Genomic DNA, 22052 nt, shown 5'->3' with positions numbered 1-22052 from the left:
AATGTTGGATATTAAACTAATCTTAAAATTAGACCGAACTAGATCAATTCAAATTTCAAACTAAATCATGCCGCATTTAAGCGGTTAATCAATATAAATAGATTTATATATCCTTATCATTCTTAATAATAAAAAAGAAAAACTCAAACTTTGATATGGTCTATTCATCATTTGAAGTCACGACTCATTGGTTGAAAGATTTTGTATCTCATCTCGAGTAATGATATCAACACAATACATTTTATAATACATTTCATAATACATGTTATAAAATAAGGATATTTTTGTAAAGTGACGTTAGTTTTATAAGATATTTTACAAAAACACCCCTCATTTTAAAATATTGTTGTGGAAAGTTTTGTGAAAAGTGAAGTGTGTTTATAATTTTTCATCTATAGATTGCCTCATTTTTTATTCAACAACAAAAACGATTTCTTTAATAGGAATGTAGATGGTGGTGGTGGCCACCGATTCCGTATTTTTATTTATTTATTTTACTTAATAGTTAAGTAAATATTTTTAAATGAATTTATGATTTTTATTTATTTTTAAATTTTAAAAAAATATTTGAAAAAAAAAACAAAAAAAGAGAAAAATAATTTGTCCTTTCGGTGGAGGTTTCGGTGCACTCCCTCTGCGGGAGTAGGACTGTCCTTCTTTAAATGCCTTTGTTTAATGAAATAATCTTTTATTTTGGGAGGTTATTTGCATTCAATAACACAACTAACATTACATAACACCCATAACTTTCACTCGTAATAATTATATTCAAATAAAAAATATTTAAAATATTATATATATATATATATATATTACATTCTTATCTATTTTTATTTTATTGAGTTGATGTGATATGATATTATTATCAACTCTCAAAATCTATTATTTTAGAAATAATAGTTAATCTAATGATTAATGGCTATATCATGCTAATAAAATGTGATGAAATTTTGTCACCTTTGTTTATTTATTTTTCTTTCTATTTTAATCTCTAATGAACCCATTCAACTATTACAAATTTGTTTTTAAAAAATTTATGTGATGTATGTCTTAAAATAGAATAATGCTACTCATAATTTTAATTCTTATTATCCTCTCAACAACTCATAATGTGGCTGTAGATGATTGAAAATTATTTATTATATATCACTTATAAACTTATAATTTAATTTTTCATCATTAAATGATTAGAAAGTGATGAGAAAATAAATGAGAAATATATCTTTTTAAAAAATATTAATTGCAAAGCACATTTTTCAAAAGCTAATTATTGTTGATGTTCCCTCACAATAATTACCACATTTTATGTATCGGGATCACATGTCGTACCAATTTTATTCACTAAGAAATATTCTAGTGCTTGAAAATATTGTATTAACTATCTAATTATGAAAATATGAATTCTATTACATATAATCATTTTTGTATATTTTTTATATATTTTACTGATGTAATTGGTTATGTTAATTTTTTTTAATATGCAGCCAATTATATTAATAGAATATACAAAATATACACAAAAATAATTATATATAAAATTTTTATAAAAATATAGATATAAGTTGGGTCCCCTTAAGAGTGCCTTAAGGGCACCTGTTTTTGTTTTGTTTTGTTTTTGTTTTTGTTTTTTTTTTGTTTTTATTTTTTTGTGCCTTTTCCACTCATACTTTGGTTAGAAAGATAAAACGTGTTAAGAGACAAAAATGCCATTTCGTGTATAAATTTATCCATGTTAATGTATATACGAATTTGGTGATGGTAGTTTAGATTCCACTTCTTAGACTTGCCTCATTTGTTTTCACAACTCCTCGTAACTCATTTCATTCAATCTAATTATTGTAATTTTTTAAAATTTATATATAAAATAAAAATAAACAATTCAACCTTTTCAAATCTCAAAATAAAAATAATATTAAAAAATATATATTTTAACAATATTTTATTCAACTTTTTATTTTTATCTCAACTCATCTCATCTCATATATGAAAACAAACGAGTATTCATATATTAACTCTTGCAATTCTTAAATTCATCAATATACTTCATTAATTCATGTATCACTCGTTTATGTTTTTTTATCCTCTTATGCTTTTAAAAGGATGTCTTGACTCTTGACGATCATTTATAACACAAAAGAAATTTAAAGTGAATGAAACTGAACTCTGGAATGCTAATTTTGTATTGCTATTTTTTAATTCTATTACTATTTCTCTTTAATTTTACAACAATCCAAAATTTTCAAAATAAGAACATCAAAAACCTTTTATAATACTTTATTTTAAAAAAAAATTGATATTTGTATTCATGAAGTGTGCAAGCTCCACGTATTCATTTGGAAAAAGTTGATAAATGTGAGACACACATGAAAAAATAATTCATTTTCACATCTTACAACTGACATTACTCACTTTCAAATAGAAAAGGTCTATTCATCATCCTCACGTCTCATACCACACACCATACATAATTTTTTTATTTTTTTCTTATATAATGTGTGGTGTATGGATGATGAGTAGAAAAATTCAATTAATTTAAGAAAAATAAAATAAAAAGAGAATAACAATAAGTGTGATGTGCGGTATTTGCGTATGATGTGTAGTAAATCTCATTTTTTAAAACAATTATATGCATGCGCTTGTTATACCATTTCCAAGACAATGGGGTAAGACTGTGCATCTGGATTGGATTTTTTCCAGGTCTGGTGCTGAATCCGGAAATCTAGATGGATCCAGGCGGATAAAATTATATCTTTAACCGCTTGGATCCGGTTACGGATACGGGTACTAATCCGATTATCCATAACCGGCTCTATTTTAAAAAGTTACACACTCTATTCTAAAAAAATAATTACACACACTCTCTCTCTCTCTCTCTCTCTCTCTCTCTCTCTCTCTCTCTCTTCGAACCCTAGAATCGTCCCAAATCCTTGAAACCCTAGATCCCTCATTCCTCTCAACTACGTGTTTTTCACACTCTTATCTTCTGAAAGGTGTCCTTGATCTTCGCCACCCATCGGCCGGACAACCTTTGCCTGACGCTAACAAATCGCTTTCAGGCTCTCACGGCCCCATCTAGAGCTTTATCATCCCTGGTCTCACCACTAGAGTGTCTCTTCCTAGCCATGTATACTTCAGTTGTTTTTTTTTTTTTTTTTTTTTGTTCTTTTTGTGAAGATCTCCTAATATGTCTCTCTTAAATTTTCTTCTCTAAACTTGATAAATTTGCTGTAAGGGTCTTGCTGCTCTGTTCTTGTTTATTTGTTTCTTTATAATTTTGCCTTTTATGTCGATCCATGTGGAGGCTTCTCTTTCAAAATAGATTTGGGGTTTTTTTTTTGCTAGATCTGGGTTTTTTTTGCTAGATTGTTTTGCACAGATCTGGGTTATTTTTGGCCGGCCTCTTTTCTTTGCTATTGCTTTCTTTTGGGGGTTAACCATGTAGCACAATATCCGGATGCACAACAATATGATGATTTATATTGAAATTGTAGTGTTGCTCAGCACAGTATTTTGTTTCCTTTATATTTGAACTAGTCACATTTTTCCTGCTTTTAGGCTGTTGTGGATGTCAAGAAAGTTACATGCATGCCATGTTGTAGGTTTCCTGTTTATAATAAGAATAATGTTAATTTCTGTGTACGTATCTTACTTGATCATTGATTAAGAATTCATACAATGTTTGGCAGATACCCTGATGTTGAAGCTGGAGAGGTGTCGGTGACTAGATCATTGTGATGTAAAACTTATAGATTTGTTCATTGTAAAATTTGATGTTTTGCATTGTGATGTGAACAATGTAATATGTAGTATATAGTGTATTGTGTGTGTGTTTGTTTGTTTTTTTTAAGAGAATGTATTGTGTGTTGATGTGTATTATTATTTATTTTGTTTTATACAAATTTTGAATGGACAATATATAAAAAGTTTTAAAAAATTGCTATTAAATATTCATTATATAAAAAATAATATACATAAAGGCCTATAAGAAAATCTTTTAAAGTGTTCAAAAGATTTATTTTAAAAAAAGAAGCTATTAAAAAGGGCTAAAAATATGTTTTTAAAAAAAATCTAGGTTTAAAAAAAAAAACTTAAATTAAAAAAAAAATACTAAAAACATTTTCAAAAATTTTAGAGTTCTTTTAAAAATAAAAGAAAGAAGTAACAAACCCAGATATCCAAGTTGTATCTGGGTTTAATTGAAGAAAAGAGTATTAATACCGGTTATCCGGATTCAAATCCAATACCTGCCCGGTTTAAGACCGAGTTTATCCGGGTGGAAATCCATCCGGTTTTGAAAATCCAGATCCGGATCCGGATGTTTCTGAATATCTAGATCCGGATCCGGATGCACAGCCCTACAATGGGGGCATTCGTGTGGTTCATTTTCTCAACGGAACACCAGTATTAGATGCCTAATGAACGAAATCTAGTTATTATATAGTGAAACGAATAAAATTTCTCAATTTTAGAGGGTCTTAATAATTCTAAAACAAAGACTCCAAGTACTCATTTATCATATGAAATGGAGAAACGAAGAAAAATAATTTATAAAGTCATAAAGTATGCAAATCTCAAATATTTTATTTGAAAAAGTGGATAAATCTGAAATACATATAAAAAAAACTTACTTTTAATAGTATCTATATTTTTTAAAGGGAGTGTGTGTGACTAATATATTGTAAAATGCATCTAGCATTACTAATTAATAAAAAAAGTCTAATGTAATTTATATTTTGATATTTATTTAGGAATGGACCAACTGAAAACAAAAATAAGTATTTGGCATTTGATTTACAATTGAAATCATGTAACGACTGTGTACTATGTGATATCTACATACGAACACATACAGGTTCCCTGTCTATTTATTATTATTATTTTTCATCTCTTTCGAATGATAAGTGTCAATCAATCTTGTGCTTAAATTGGGAATGAAATATTGCTGCAGGTTCTTCCCCTATGCACAATCGCACCAAATCATTGCCTTTTTAGTACACAAAACAGTATCATTGTTGTGGTTTGAAAGTGAGGTGGGAAAATTTGAATCCAAATTTTTTATTTTGAGAGTCGGATCATATGCCATCAGAATATAATTAATTATAATAATGATGGAACTTCTGCTTCTTAGATTATAGTGATAGATGATAGTGTCTATCCCATAATGAACTATCTCTTGGTTGTTTTACTTTCTTGCTGCATGTTTGGAATGATTTGCATCCAATATTTATTTCCAACGATTGTTAGTTTTGCAATACAAGTTAAATAGTTTCCTTTTTGGCATGTAGATATTAAACTTGTTTGTTTAGGGAGTATTTTTCCCCTTTCAAAGCAACACAATCGACCACCATTCTATTAATGTAATAAAATCTTCTTGTTGAGGGATAAATGTTTTTTTTTTTTTTTTTAATTTAATTTATTTTAATGGGGGGAGTCCACTCTTACCTTTTAATTCATTTTGAGCTTGGGAGTTTTGTATAAAAGTTATTGTGATACTTTCACATGTTGATATGCTGTATAAAGATGCCACATTACTTGAGAAAGAAATTTGTATTTTTTTTTAAATAATGATTTTTTTAATAGAAAATAATGATTTCAATGAAGCTATAATTATGTTATTGATTAGTCAATTATGCCTTGGGCCTCTAAATGGTATAAGAGTATATTTAACCAAAAGTACGGGATTTAAGTTATATCACCTACGATGGAATGGTCGGATGAGATCGAGAGCATAATAAGAGAGATTGTGATACCCATATTGATTGACGAGTATTAGTGGCTTAAGAAATTTTACCAAATTTAAAAGAGAAGTTTTTGTTCTTTATAACGATTCTAACGAGATTTTAATTATAATATTGACTAATGTAAACCCTTAGGTGACGTTGGCATCCCCTTAAACGTTACAATTATCAACCTTTAATATGAGTAGATGTGGATATACACTCATTAAAATGTTTGTTTAGTGAGAAAGATAAAGAGGAAAGTATAGTGAGATCCACAGCATTATTCGCATATATCGACTTATTGAGATCGACTCCATGTGTGCTACTACAGACTAATGAACTATAAAATGGTGTTTCCTAGTTTATTAGGATGCCCCTAAAATAAGTAAAGATAATAAAATACGTATACACGTACCTATAAAAAGGTTCGGAACCGCCTCGTCCCGGAGCTGATTACAGCGGTTGTCGGTCTCGATTCCGTTAGGGTTCCAGTGCTCCTTCAATGGAGTCGTTCGGTTTTCACGACGGAAACATCACCGAATTTCTCGAGACTCGTCGCTTTAACGCTCGCCAAGTATTTTTTTTCTCATATAATTTGACCAAATGGTTGATTATTTATTTATTTTTTTTCTCTGTTTGTTCTATCGATCGAATTCGCTTTTGATTTTTTGCTTTTGAATCTCCGTACCAATTAGTGCTGCGTGGGGTTTGATATAGTTTTGTTGTGAAAAAGACTGAAGGGTTTAGTTTCTCATGGGCTGAAGAAGTGATTGAATTTCTTTGAAAAACTTGTTCATCTGTGATGGGAGTTTTTAAAGTTTTTCATTGCGTTGTAAGGTGCTTATGGATACTTCCAGTTCTTCATCTGTTTAGAAGTGTTTTACACACTTAGGATGAATTGCTGGGACAATAGATTTGTCATCAATCATCATATTTAAGGGAGCAACTTACATCTTTTTAAACGACGTTTTTGAAACACCAGTCCTTTTGCGACCTCATGATGTGGTTATAGTGATGATTGAATGCTAGAAAAAAACTTGGTACCCGTTTTAACAAACACCAGTCTTTTTTTACTTACAGTATCTCTAGTGGTGCTTATATATATATATATATATATATATTCAGTACGCGTTTTAACAATCCAAAGATGAGAGATTTTCCACTTTTAGTACCTCAAGTGGTGCTTGAAATGCCCCTGCTGAATTTTACTGGTCGGAGAGAATTTTACCTCTTGCAAAAATTCGAAACAAGATGAGGGAAAAACATACAAGTGTTGTTCATTTTGCACTAAAGTTATTGTTTCTAGGGCAGCTATACTCCTATTAAGACCATCTAGAATACGATGGTGCAACCAATTTTGTGTGTTTTGGGTTGAGAGTTGCTCACTGATGTGTTTTACGCTGGTGAAGGTTTGAACACACTTTATTGTATTGCCTAATGCGATATTTTCCTTATATTTTGTTAGAACATAAATCAAATGATTAAATTCACCAATTCTCGTTAACTTAATTTTTTGAGACAATTAGTGATTTAACATGATCTTAGAGCAAAACTCCTGAGTTTGAACCTTGACTCCACACTTTATCCCTCATTTCAATTAAATATTCTATGTATTGAGACAATTTATTAATATAGAGTTTGACTCACAGGTGAAGGGAAGTATTAGTATATACATTTAATCATTTAATTAATCTCTTCCCATCAACTTAAGCTTTTGTGACATTTGTTGTTAAACATATTTGATCAGATTTTTTTTAGAAGATAAAGCTAGGAAGAAAGGATTTTTATACATAAATTAATCTCTTAATGGTTTTTCAAATAAATTCAAGTGATGAAATCCACATGAATGTATCTTTAGATTTATCACAAAAATTTCTTTTAGGGAGATAAATGTGTTGATTTTTTTATTTTTTTTTTATTATTTTTTTTTCTGTGTAAGGATCTCTGGCTTTTATGCTTTTGTATGTACTATCTTCCTTGACTTGCCATCTTTTTTAAATTTAAGGAATATCAAGGAAAGTGCATGATTTATGCCATATTTCCACTTGGGGCATTTATTTTAATTAAGATTGGTTTGCAATTACTATTTGATAAAGGGTTTCCGCTTTTCTGAAGGTCTAAGAGAATATTTTGGTCTCTATATAGGCTGTTAATCACAGTTTACAGATGCACTCATCATTTATACGGAGGCTCTCCCTTGAAAAAGTAATGGAGGTTCGTAAGATATTTAATATGTAATGTTTTCATTGAGTGATGCAGTGATCATGGTTTATACAGCCTTATTCAGATCGTTTCTTTTGTATTTTTTTCCCTTGTCATCTATTAATTTGAACCTGAATTTCTTACTTTTCTCTATGATCCCTGCAAAGTATGTAATAGATTGTAAAGGTCCTACATCAAAATTCTGGGCAATTGAGTCCCATTGTTAAAACAAAATGTAGCAATGTGAAAGTTTCAGGCAGCTTAAAATATTACTTTATATTGAAACACCAAAATTAGGCCAACTCCAAATCATTTTCTTCTTAAGGATTCCAGTACATTTTTCATGGGTAAGCCCTTGCTAATTTATGAATTCTCGAACCCTAGGATAGCTATTACCAACATAGGAAGTGATGCTAACAATCCATGGCACTTTTATTATTTTGTGTTATCTAGTGTTTGGAATCTTTGTTTCTGCCAAATATTAAATAATAACTAGTTGTCACCTGTTCCTTTCTGTCTGTCTGTCTCATAGGGGCATCAAGGTTGTGTTAATTCTGTGGCTTGGAATGCTAAGGGTTCACTTTTGATATCGGGATCAGATGACACAAGGGTATGATGCTTTTACATTTGTAATTTGAAACCTACTCTCTATTGATTGATAATAGGTAAAATTGTGCTTCTCTTAGGCTACATTACACTATGTTAAATCTTTTTAATAATCTTGATGTGAGTAGCATGTGTTGAGATGTGCTATGCATGAGAATATTTCATTTTCAAGAGTGTGATCTTATTTCATGTGTAATTATGGTTCCTAAATTTCTACATTGTTGTATTGATACCTTCTCAAGATGTCTTCCTCAGCGTGTGCGTGTGCTTGCTTGCACGTGTGTTTGTTTGTGTTCCCCTCCTCTCTAGCCACCAATGGGCTCACACCTACAATTGATCAAAATAAGTTTGCTACAATCATTGTTCCATGATGTTATTGTTGTTAAGACTATTTCTCAATTGATGAGTAAAACACTTGGTCGATATTACGTTGGACTATGTGCAATTAGATGTACTTTTAGTCTACCCTACAAAATTTTAGGGCAATCATTGCGTTGGAATTTATAGTTTTTTTTTTTTTTTTTTTAATGTCCAACACTTTCCCCTGGGGAGTTCTCATTCCTCTTAAGTATGCCTTTTTATCTTCTCTTTTCCTGTTCTGTGACTTATCTGGCTGGTGAAGTGAATTTCTAGAGTTCTAATATTTTATTATCTACTTTGGCCAGAATGAATGGTATGCCCAGTGTTAATTACCTTCTAAGTATGACATGGAATATGGGCTATGCCTAATTATGAGGATCAATAAATTTTATTAATTATAAAAAAAATTATGGCATGGAATACATTTGGAACTGTTTGTGAGATGTAAGATGGAGACACACACTTGCACATGTCAAAATTTTCATGCCTTTTCTTGTTCTACATACTACTTTAATAGTATCCTCTTGCTCCTTGGATTCTTTTCTTTTGTTTGAAGTTTAGCAGATTCAAGAGGTCAGCTGAGAAAGAATGAAAGAACAGAGTGGCTTGGGGTGGGTAGAGGAGAGCCCCCATGTTATTATTATATTGCTGTAAACTCTAGTGGATATGAGGCAGGGTGAGGAAAATGCAAGTTTTATGACTTGCGTGACCTTATCTTTGAACTTAAAACTATGAACTTATGGGTGTTTTTGTTCAAATAAATTAAAGAGTGATATGAGCTGATTGACTCATCAGCTGGGGATGCCAGTTTTTCTATACCCTTTCTCCAATGCTTGTGTCCACGTATTTTTTCATGAAATTATTGATGCTTTGTTTCCATGCAGCTTAATATTTGGAGCTATTCCAGTCGGAGTCTTTTGCATTCTATAGAGACTGGGCATTCTGCAAACATATTCTGTACAAAGTTTGTGCCTGAAACCTCTGATGAGCTTGTGGCCTCTGGAGCTGGTGATGCAGAAGTAATTTTCAAATCATTTTATATGTTTATAGTCGGGTTCTGTTTGTTTGCTGTCAGATTTTGCTGGCGAATTGCACTTACTGATTTTTTTTGCAGGTGCGGTTGTTTAATTTGTCTCGCTTAAGTGGGAGAGGACCTGATGATGTTTCTCCAACTGCAACATATCAGTGTCACACAAGAAGAGTTAAAAAATTAGCTGTAAGATATTTGTTGGAAATCATTGTAAAGGGAGTTATTTTGAAGCTTTTGCGATTTTTATAGTGGTGAATGTGTTTTTACAAGTATTTATAGTGGTGAATATTAACAGTATGTTGCTTTCCTTTGCTTCTAATAACTTCTGCCACCCTTTTTTGGTTGAAGGTTGAGGCTGGAAACCCCAACGTGGTATGGAGTGCTAGTGAAGATGGGACTTTGAGGCAGCATGACTTTCGAGAGGGCACATCTTGTCCTCCAGCCGGATCTTCTCGTCAAGAATGTCGCAATATTCTAGTATGTGACCTATACAGTTGTGTTTTCACATTCATCTTTTATTACAGAAAACATCATGACATCTCCAATTGCCTTTGTTGAGAACTGAGTTTCACATATGGCACTTAAAAAGATTTCATGGTAGCCTATTGTAGCAAGGGATGTTCATCTGACTAACTGAACCCTCGACATTTCTGGTTATTGCTTCATGCTGATATAGAGCTTACTTTCCATATTGCAAGTGTTGGCTCTATCCTATTGTCTTGTGGAACTGTTGCTTTTAGTTATGTATATGCCTTTCGTTCTTGCCTATTGATTAATACACTGGTTAGAATAAATATTACATATTTGTTGTCGGCCATTTGAGTAGGATTTTTCTCTTGATTGTCACCTAAATGCACTTTGGCTTTTGTGAAATTTTGCTATTGCTAAGAAATATGGATCCCTATGAAGTTCTGCTTTCTTATGTTCAAGTGATTACACAGCCCCCTCTTGTTTACTTCTATCATGGTACTCTAAAATGAACTTCAAATATTGCAGAGTTATTTTATTGTGCAAGTTTTCATGAAACCAAGAATGGGAGGGATCTTCTTTGGAACCAATTCGAGAGACCTTGCTTAGTATTCCCATGGCCATCAACTTGATCCTTGATACAATGGGCATTTATCCGCATTGCAGTTGCTTTTTTTTTTTTTTTTTTTATAAGTAAAAATGTTGAATATATATCAATAGAAGTAACCAAGTACACAGGACGTATACAAGAAAACACATAGCCCATACTAGAGTGCCCCAAATCACCCAAAAGCCCGTGAAAACTACCCTAAATACACCAAACCCGAATTGGAATGGAACACACCTCCCCAACCCCAACCCCTTGTTTCCCGTAGAACTACTTCAAATCCCTCTTTAAAACCATCTTCTCAATGCCCTCCCTTTAGTCTTCCCTCGACTTGAACTACCTCCCTTAGCGTCGTAGTTAATTGTCCATGAAAGACGCTTTAACTCCCTGCTTTTCTTGAAACTTGATTTGGTTTTAAGCACGTGGCTCGCCTCAATCATAGTGAATAGAGCTTTAATTTGGTCTTCATATGCATAATTTGAAATCCCCACGATTTGCTTAAACCCGTTAACTTTATTAAGAACCCAATTAGATGGTGAACCCTCTATATCATTTAATGGAGGAAGAGAAACCAGGAGAGCAACATTATCCCCAGACACAGTACCCAACTGCGCTCCCAACTCTAAGCCTTCCTCCACACTAGGCACTAACGACAAATCCCGAGTCTCCTTGACAGCTAAAAGGTTGTTGTCCATTGTTTCTGTCACCATAGAAGGTTCCTCCCCTCCATCGATGATGGCATTGCTGAGATTTGCTTCACCCCCTAGCGATCCTTGTAGTTCCACTTTGTCAGACCCTACTGCTCCCTCAAGAATAGAACAGATAAGGGATGTACATTCTGTTACCCCATTTTTGTCTTCTAAAAGAGGCTCGTCTGATTCTTCCAAAGTATTCGAGACCCTGGAGGGACCCGCATCTTCAACTGAAAGTGAACCCTGGACAACAATGCCAGCCCCATCTTGAGGGCCTACTGCTCCTCCCTCCAGGAGGCTTAGTTGACAAGTTGCCAATGTCCTAAGTGATACCGGCATGGACGATGCCGATGTTGGACCTATTTGTGATGACAAAGAAACACCCTTTGTTGGCACACTTGAGGCCTTCGTCTTTGACCCACCTCTGAAACCCGCGACTAGCTCCAACCCCTTATCCACTTTAATCATCAAATCTCTCACATACTCCATAACTCCTGTGAATTGAGCTTTTTGACATCCCACAAGACCCCTTCCACATCTCCCAATGTCATCTGACATGCTTTGTCACCTACAAGAGCTTTACCCTTTTCTCTGGCCACGAAACTAATCTTGGCTGAACTACCCGCTAATGACCTCGACACCTCAGCATACGAGGCAGCTTTCACTGGGGAAGACCTTCCCTTTCCATCAACAAACTTCCCACTATTTACATGGTGCAGAATAGTGGCTTTAGCCCTAGTAGCACTTTGAATGGACTGCAGAAAGCCTTTCCACCCAATGCCATTTGCACTGAATTACCAACAAGCCCTTCCTCATTACATTCTGAAATTCTGAGAGTTGCAAGAAGCTGCCCCTTGCGTTACCAAGATGTTGAATGATGAGTACTCCATTACCCATCCTCAGCTTTCTGAAGAATCCTTCATGACAGTTAAGAAAAGGACAATCCTCAATCCCCTTAGCCACCCACGAAGTTGCTGTCCCACCTAGACATATGAACTTAGCAATCCTTTTGCTAGGTTTAGAAATACAAAAAACTATTTCCTCCCTATTTCGTAAAAACAAAAGTTTTTTATTCCACCTTCAACCACCTCTCGCCTTCCAACTGAGACGATTCTACATCGCACGTCGTCATCTTTAGATCCCAAATCACGGGTACCTACTGCTCCCGCTTCGTCATCTTAAGGAAAAATACCCACGATGACCAGATCCATGCCCCCATGAAATCAGAGGTAACCCTTAACTGCAGTTACTGGTATTTAAAAAAAAAAAAAAAAAGGGAACAAATACCCCGTCGCCAGAGGATGACCGACGTTGGAGGCCCCTCCGTAGTTGCCGGAGTCCTTTGATCAAGTCTATGGTGTACCTAGAGTTAGAGACACAAGCCGCAATACCAGGCAAACTGTGCTAACGGAACAACAGAAGCAAACTCCCAGCCGCCAGAGAAGCACCGACGTCGGAGGCCCTTCAAAGGATTTGCTGGAGTCTGTCGGTCAGGTCTGTGGCGGAGGCCAAGGCGAAGGTCGTTGACACCTACGAGAAAAGAGAAATCTTGAGAAATCGAAAAACCCACTCGCCGGAGGGAGGACCGAATTTCTCTGAACAATTACATTTAGTATTGCTTAAAGCTCGAAGATAGTATAAAGTTAGAGCTGGAGTTGGATACAAATGTGCTGGATTTCTCGGTTTATAGTTGATGCTCTCATATAGGTAGCACTGGAGCATTCATGGAGGGGAAATAGAGGAACTCGCCCCTTTTAGAGCCATTGCTGAAGAAAAGAGCAAAATAAAATGTAGTCCGAGGAATTTGACTCCCTTTATTTTTGATGGGCAGCTACCTTTATTTTTGGCCTGTGTGAGTAGGTGTACAAATTGGCACCAAAAATATGCTTCTGATTTTTTCAACTTACAAATCTTTTTCATTCATGACTTTGAGCTGCCTTCTGTATGGACTTGGTGTCATCCAATTTAATGCCTAGGAAATCATTGCTTTTCCCATTTAAACTTGATGGCAGCTTGACTTGCGGTGTGGAGCAAAGAGGTCATTGTCCGATCCTCCCAAACAAGACTTAGCTCTAAAATCTTGTGATATCAGTTCCACTAGGCCTCATTTGCTCCTTGTTGGTGGGAGGTATTTTATTGTTGCAGAATTCTAATTGCACATGTTAAAAAATTTCCCACGATTACTCTTCCAACAGATTTCTGATTGCTGTGTGTTTTTGCAGTGATGCCTTTGCACGTTTATATGATAGAAGGATGCTGCCTCCACTGACCTCTTGTCTGAAAAAGATGTCACCTCCTCCTTGTGTTAACTACTTCTGCCCAAAGCATCTCTCTGACCATGTGAGTTTAAGAGCTCTTTCTGATTAGTCTTGCATCATATTGTTACTGGTGCTAAAAATAATTGCTGCATTGGTGTTTGCTACTAGTTGATAAAAGGATGCTGCCACCTCCTTGTTGCAACTATTTATGCACTATTTTTGCTGCACTATTATCCATAAGAAACCTAATCTAGGATGCTTTAAGATTTTCATTTTGCACTTTTATTCTCTTTGTGATAAAGATTCTTTGCAAAAGCGTTTTTCCAAAAAGATGTCTGCATTAGATGTTAGTTCGTGTAGATGTTTCAGTGTTTAGTGGAGATGTTAATTAGCTCTCTCTCTTTTTTGAGTTGGGGTTTTTTTCTTCTTCGGGCTTGTAGATGAGGACAGAAAGCATTTTGATGAAAAAATTGAATATTTATTACCACATATGGGTTAGGATTGTTTAGTGGATTTTGTTTTGGTATTAGTCAGTCAGTCTTTACAAACTTTGTTAGAATCCTATTATACTCACTTTTTAATCTACTTAATTTTATCTTCTTCTTTTCTTTTCATAATTTAAAAATATATTTTCTGTACATGTTTTTTGCTTTGTTTCATAAATAAGCCATCATATAATACTCAGAGCTACTTTTATTTAGTATACCATTATAGTTAGCATAGTATTGTTTTGTAAATTACTTTTTTCCCATTTTTTCCAGGGACGTCCAAGCTTGCACCTCACTCATGTTACGTTTAGTCCAACTGGAGAAGAGGTTCTCCTTAGTTACAGTGGAGAGCATGTGTACCTGATGGATGTAAATAATGGTATGTTTATCGTCTTAAAATGCTTAGCTCCTATGCCATTGAATCATTTGATTAAGGGATATTTTTTGTTTACTGTCTTTTATTGTGGGAAGCCTCCCCCCATCCCCCTGCCCCAAACAAAGTTCAATTATGTTATTTGGGTATCCACAAAAAAATGCAGGGACAGAAACAGTGTGCCTGAAATGTAAATGTGCTTCATCTCGTGCCTTATTGTTGTACTGATAATCATATATTGTGATATATTCTTAAGATATGTCTTTGATCGTTAATACATAAAAAAGGCAGTTATTTCTAAGAGCTTGAAATCATCAACTCGGTCTTGTTTGGTTTGATAAGGTACTGTAAGTACTTATAAAAAAAAAAAAGGTATTGTAATAAATAAAATTGTGGAAGTGTTCAAGAACCTTGCTTTTCACTTTTTAAATATTTATTTTTATACAATAACATATCATTTTGCCAATTCATGAATTACATTTGCATATTGTTTTTTTTTTTTTTTTTTTTGATAGGTAATCAAGAAGTTTAATTCATAGAAATAGGTAAAGCCCAAGTACATGGAGTGTGCATGAGAAGCACCTAGTTAGCATTTTCTATATTGCTTTCCTGACTCAACATCCTTGTGTATTTATTTGTTTGTGCTGAAAGGAGTGTGGGATATTTATATTTTTTGAAGATTAATTTTAACACACGTCTTGTGCTTTGAGCTTTCTTCTTTTTAGAAACTTACTGTTATTTTTGAAAGAAAAAGTGGGTATACAGGTAGACTTTTTCATGGTTGTAAACCTTTTTGCATGGATACAGTTTTAGGCATTGGAATCTGAAACTTACTGGCTCCAATCCTTTCATTACTGGCTGTTTTGAATTTCCTGAAAGATTTTAAAGTTTTGGACTGAAAACCCAAACGATAGCACCTGCTTCACATGAGTGTTACCCTAAATGTGACTCAAGCACTTATCTATTGATGTAAAATGGGTGTCGGTTTCAGGTCGACTAAGTGCTATCCTAAGTTGTGGTCTAGGATTTGAATGTGTTGTAGTTTATATGTGCACAATGATGTATTCATAGTTGTAACATCATTGTTTTTGGTGTTCTTTTTCTCCTGTAGTTTTTAATGGTCAAATTAGCAAAGTTTAAAGGTTATATGTTATTTTTGAATTCACAGCTGGCAGGAGTGCCATGCAATATACTTCAGGAGATGTTTCGAAGTTGATGAATTTCACTCCAATCCTCAATGGGGTAGAATTGCAGCCAGCAGTATCCAATGTCTTCTCAAGCTGTCTGTGCAGAAAAACCACTTTTGCTGCATTGGTCTGCTTTTTTACTTATTTATTAGTTATTTGAATATTGTGTTACTGCTCTTTGTATATATAAGTCTTTCAATTTAGTAATGGAGAAAAAAGAAAAGTGTCTGTTGTGCTGATTATGTTTTAGCATGTCTGACATGGTTGTTTCAGCTTGACAAGTGCAGGAAACTAATTCAAATTGCAGAAAATACCTTAAAGGAGGCGACAAATTATTTCTATGGAATTGAGGCATGCAATGAGGTTTTGGATGGATATGGTCATGACATTGGGCCCAAGCTAAAGCATGAATGTCTTTGTTTACGTGCTGCTCTATTGCTCAAGGTTATTTAATATGTTACTTGGTTGGAAGTTCAGTCACATTCATTTCATAAATACCTGTATATCATCTGCTTTTTCTCCTTCTCCAGCGGAAGTGGAAAAATGATGCTGATATGGCTATAAGAGACTGCTACAATGCTCGGAGGATCGATAATTCCTCTTTTCAAGCACTTTATCATATGTCTGAAGCTTTATCACAGGTAATTTTAAGTACTTGCTGCAACCGACTGTATGATCAAACCATATTGCTCTAGGTGCCCAAGCAACTCCTCTGACCTGAATGCTTGCCTATTTGTTGCTCCAGATTGGCCACAGTTCATTAAATCCCATATGTTTGTCTTTCGATGTTATATTTTCGAATATATATATATATATTTTGATAAGTAATAAGTTATTTTATTGATATAAGGATAGGCATCGCCTAGTTACACTAGAAGTATACATGTGAATACACCTATTTAAGAACTAGAAACAGTTACAAGGAAATCGTGGAAGCTTAGACGATTCAAATCTAGAGCAATGGCCCACAAAATTTTCCAATATATACCACAAATCATTACATTTAAAAGTAGGTGTTTTGAGTTACCAGAGCAGGATGAGTCAAGATTATCTGTAGTGAAGTTTTTGCAAAGCTAGGTGATTGCATATAAATTGTATGCAAGCTTTTGAATGCCATTTGCAGCTCTTAAGGGTTTAAAATTTCACACTATTAATTATTATCTTAGTTATCATAAGAATCATTGATATTTATGGTATAAAGCATCCAAATTCGTAGTATTCTTTTGGTCTAGGTAAGCCATAAATGGAATTTTTGGTTTTGAGTTTTATGCTGGACTGCGGTCTGAGAGAATACACCCTGTCTTCTAGGCATGTGTTTTTTTTATACCAGTAAAACTTTATATACAAGTACACAGGAAATATACACAGAATGTGAACTTGCTGACTGAATCTGCCCTCTTTAGTTGTTTAGGGAATTACTTTTACTTCCTAACTCTTAGTTTCTTGCAGTTAGGCAAACATAAAGATGCTCTTGACTTCGCAAAGGCAGCTCAATTGTTGGCCCCATCAGATTCTGAAGTGGCAGAAAGAGTGGAGAATGTCAAAAGGGATCTTGCCTCAGGTTTCTTCCATGCTATGTCTTCTACATTTATTATTAGTAGTTGGTGCATCACATTTGTCATTTGTCACTTTTAATGTGTTTCAATGCATTTTTACTAGTATTACCATAGCATAAAAAGTTTAATTTCAATTTATCCTTGTCACACACTTTACGCCTATTGTCGTGCAGATAGGGTATAGTCTTATTTTGGTAGTTTACTAATAATGCAAGTTAAAACTGATTATAAGAGAGTTATTGGGTATAGACATGTGGTACTTCTATCATATCATAGCATATAGTATGCCATGTCCTTAAAATATATATTTTTTATGGAAAATTCTTCTTATCATCCTCACACTTCACACACCACACTTATTTTAATTTTTTTTTCATTTTTTCTATAATAAATATGTAATGTATAGATGATAAATAGAATAATTTAATTAGTTTAATAAGAATAAAATGAAATAAAAAATAAAAAAAATAAAAAATATTATTTTAATATATAAAGTGTGTGGTGTGAGATGATGTGTAGTATTTCCCATTTTTTATTGGCACTGGGTGTCTGGGAACAGCGTCCCAACTAATCCTGGGGGTGCACAGGCCCTCCTGCAAAGCAAGGATAAATATGTTGTAGCAATTGCATATAACAAATTGAGCTGTTTTCTTTTGATAAGAATAGGACCAATAAATTCTGACATGTCGGTTTCATTTCCCATATATTTAACTTTTTTATATCAGTTTCGATTTTTTTTTTTTTTTTTTATCAGTAAGCACTAATATCTTTTTTCTCAAAGCAATCCCCTCATCTTGATAAAAGCATTATCTTTTTTCTTCCCGGCTATTTAAAGTGAGGTAACTTTCCAGCTTCAAGCAAACTTTTTTGATAGGTAAACTTGAAGACTTTTAGCATTACAGTGCATTTTAACTTGTACTGATGTGCTTAGGAAATTATTACAATACATAACAAGTCCCTAGAGCACAGAAAAAACTGATTGTGCCAAGTAGGCAGTGAAAGGAAACCATGCAATATCCATATAAACGCCTATCCAAAAACCTTTTGATCAAATTTAAAACTACTGACAGGATTTGTATATATATCCTTTGGAGAGGTTTCTGGTCATCGAAACTTGTAATTTTCGTTGTGAGTTTTAATAAACATGGGAAGCACATGTATCATGAATATGCAATATGATAGTCCAGAGACTTTCTCCCCACATGTTAGTTTTTGTATGTACAAGAACCTGAGCTCTATGCAGCTCTTGGAAAGTGTTTCAAACAGATACGCCCCTTTCTTTTTAAGTTCAGATCATCATGTAAGGACAGGCTGCCTTATGTCTGCTAAATCATGGCTAAAGTTGCTTGTACGTCTATAGTGGTTCTATGGAGGCCATTGATGTTAATTTTATTACAAGGATAATTAACCCAAGCTCAACCATCATGTGTGATAATACGTAAACACTACAATAAAGACGTTTCCTTCTAGGTTCTTTTGTTGTTGGTAAGATGTCGAGGATATTTTTTGTTTGACTTGAATTATATAAGTACCATTGAGGGATTTTTTTAGAATAAAGTTCCATGGTTTACATAAATCTAACCGCTTGATTACATAACTAGTTGAAGCTGAAAAAAATAAGGCAAATGAGGGAATGCCAAGGTCTGAATCACGAGGTGGAAGAATACTCTCGTTAAGTGATATACTCTACCGATCGGAGGTTAATAGTGATGTTTCTCAAGATGGTCCAGGATCTGAAAGAGAAGATTCTGATTATGATGAGGAATTGGAGTTGGACTTCGAAACTTCAATATCAGGTGATGAACGTGATGTTGAATCAAACTTTCTTCATGGGAGCGTAAATGTGAGATTTCATCGAAGAGGTGATTCATCGAGAGAAAGTGCTGGTGCAAATGGTATATGTGGATCACCTTCATCATCACAAAACGACGGGATACCTTATCAGGTTCGCCATCTCACTTAATAACTAATACACAGACACAGGTTCATTAACTGAGCTGGCCCCTTTTTTTTAATTGGTTGCACCAAAATTTTTAAAAGTCATATGTTCTCTTTGTTGTCATATGCTACATAATTTTTTTTATTCATCTTGCTTTGGCCATTTAGTTCATGTTTTTGTTTGTACTGCAGCCTGAGGCAGCAATTGATATGAAGCAGAGATATGTTGGCCACTGCAACGTCGGAACTGACATAAAACAGGCCAGTTTTCTTGGCCAGAAAGGTACTTTTCTTTTGCTGCGGTCATTATCATCAGTTAATACCATGCAAGTTAAGTTTGAAATGTTAGCAGTGGGACAAATTTCTTATTGACAATCACACTTTGATACCATGGTGGTGTAAATAATGTTTAATTAGTGAAAATCCTAACCCCCCCCCCCCCCCCCTTCCTCTCCCCACCCTCTCCGTTAATGAAATTGCTTGTCTACTTACTGAACTGCATCACTTTTAATATTCATTGTTAATGTTGAAATCTCCACCGGTTGTTTCCATGTTCTTCTTGAACCCTATGACACAAAATTTTGTTTCTTGTTTAGTGTAAATTATTGATTATCTTGTATCCTGTGATTCATGGATCTTCATGTTCAAACTACATAGTTTTTCCACCCTTTTAACTGTTTCTATCGATTTACAGGTGAGTATATTGCTAGTGGAAGTGATGATGGTAGATGGTTTATCTGGGAAAAGCAAACCGGTAGACTGATAAAAATGCTTCTTGGAGATGATGCTGGTAATGCTTTCCTTCACTCCAAGATGAAGGGGGTTAGTTACAGACTTTAGTAGTCTCTTTGATTAATTAAGTTTTCTGATCTTTTTTTTCGTGTCTTCCCATAGTTGTGAACTGTGTCCAGTGCCATCCATTTGATTCTGTTGTGGCAACTAGTGGGATTGACAACACAATAAAGGTAAATGTGATCAGTAGTAGTATTTTGGGTGGAGCATGCAGGGATTATTTCTGAATTTTGTTGGTTCATTATTCTAGATATGGACTCCAAGTGCTCCAGTCCCTTCTATTGTAGCAGGTGGAGCAGAAAGACCAGAAACTGCTGATGTGCTGGTTGCCATGGAAAACAATCAACGCAAATTATGCCGCAATCGTGAAACTCTTCTGTAAGGCTCTAGAATCCTTCTAGCTGAAAAAGTATTAACATGTTTTTCTGTTTTTGAAATACTATTTTATTCTTCCTAAACACTTTCGCATGCCGCAAAGTTATTTTGGATTGAGTTGAAGTGCATGTCAAATATTCGTGGTATGTAAATGCTCCCTCTTACACCATGTTGAAGGGAATAAAAAAAGATGAACTAAAAATTTTGAAACAATTACATGTACCAAGATCTGGGGTTAATAGATGGCACTTCATCTTCCTATGCGTATATGTATGATGTGGTTTCAGTATGTGTTTATCATTGAGAGAGAGAGACAGAGAGGCCCCCCGCGGCCCGTTAGGTTTGAAGATGCAGACCGCAAAAGCTTGTGTGAGCATATGATACCATACAATTTTCCCCTGAATAGACTATCTTATGTTGATTTCATTTTTCTTAGCATGACTTACTATGGCTATATTTACCTGGAAGAATTACATTTTAATGTGCAGGCCTTTTGAACTTCTTCAGCGGTTCCGGAGGCATGAGTTTACTGAAGGAACATTTCATCCATTTGAGTGTACTCAGAGCTAATCAGGTTCTTATTGAAGCATGCTTGTAAATAATCCATTTTCTCTGTTTGTTTGTCCGTGTTTGTTGTATGCTTGTTTCTTGGTACTTTATCTAAAACTTTACAGTAGAAATTATCTGTGCATTCTCCGAAGGAGAATTTATTTACTTGTGATGAGTAAATTAGAGTTTGAAATATGAACCGCCAAAATGTGGTGTACTTTTATGCTACACATATATGTTCTATAACTTAAAACTGATAGTACATGTGAGAAATCATGATACAAAAGCAACGGATTGATGTACGAGATATCCATATTGTGGACCTGGAGAGCTTTGGATTGGTTTATAGAATTGTTGACGAAGATGTTATATTCCAGACCATCACTGATTTCTACTTTTATTTCATGGCAGATGCTCTGTTTAAGTGTATATTAAGTGATGGCGTTTCTGCATTGTGTACAAGGTTGTGAAGGGTGAGATATAAGCAAGCCATCGTTGGTAATAGGACATCGGTAAAGTTGGCGGCATCATGCAAAAATAAATTGAAATTGACTGAGCCGCCTTGATCCCTGGTTAGCTTCGAGCTTTTTTGTTCCTTTGTCATAAATTACTGCTGTTGTACTTATAAAAAAAAAAAACAAAAAAAATTACTGCTGGTGTTTGCTTTCTCTCTCTCTCTCTCTCTCTCTCTCAAATCTTTACCCTTCAATTTGGTAACATATATTCGAAATTTTCTTGTATAGTTGGATTTTCTTTTTCTTTTTTGTTTGTAAAGAATAAGAGCACAAAAATCGTCTCTTTGTTTTATTGTTAATATATTCTCTAGAACATGGTGCAGTTGCCACCTGCAA

The 22052-nt window shown here is 34.2% G+C and overlaps 1 protein-coding gene across 6 annotated transcripts; it reads left to right on the top strand.

The window, feature by feature from the left end:
* The first annotated feature begins 6062 nt into the window (after positions 1-6062).
* LOC122318631 (protein ALTERED SEED GERMINATION 2) lies at positions 6063-22052 on the top strand. 6 transcript variants are annotated; one of them, XM_043136177.1, is made up of 20 exons: positions 6063-6294; positions 7866-7934; positions 8455-8532; positions 9773-9907; positions 10003-10104; positions 10267-10395; positions 13698-13813; positions 13908-14025; positions 14705-14810; positions 15973-16118; positions 16265-16435; positions 16522-16632; positions 17441-17552; positions 19149-19492; positions 19678-19768; positions 20180-20275; positions 20380-20450; positions 20565-20655; positions 21141-21226; positions 21665-22052. In XM_043136177.1, exons 1-20 carry the CDS (start codon positions 6223-6225, stop codon positions 21683-21685), a joined length of 2265 nt encoding a protein of 754 aa, XP_042992111.1. In that variant the 5' UTR covers positions 6063-6222; the 3' UTR covers positions 21686-22052. The 6 variants fall into 6 exon arrangements, with proteins under 6 accessions (XP_042992111.1, XP_042992108.1, XP_042992107.1 ...); XM_043136174.1 differs by having other exon boundaries at positions 6065-6294; positions 20568-20655; positions 21613-22052; XM_043136173.1 differs by having other exon boundaries at positions 6065-6294; positions 21613-22052.

This window comes from Carya illinoinensis, chromosome 8 (assembly GCF_018687715.1).
Source record: "Carya illinoinensis cultivar Pawnee chromosome 8, C.illinoinensisPawnee_v1, whole genome shotgun sequence".
NCBI lineage: Eukaryota > Viridiplantae > Streptophyta > Magnoliopsida > Fagales > Juglandaceae > Carya > Carya illinoinensis.
The sequence above is the reverse complement of the archived record's forward strand: the minus strand, read 5'-3'. Positions and strand labels throughout refer to the sequence as shown.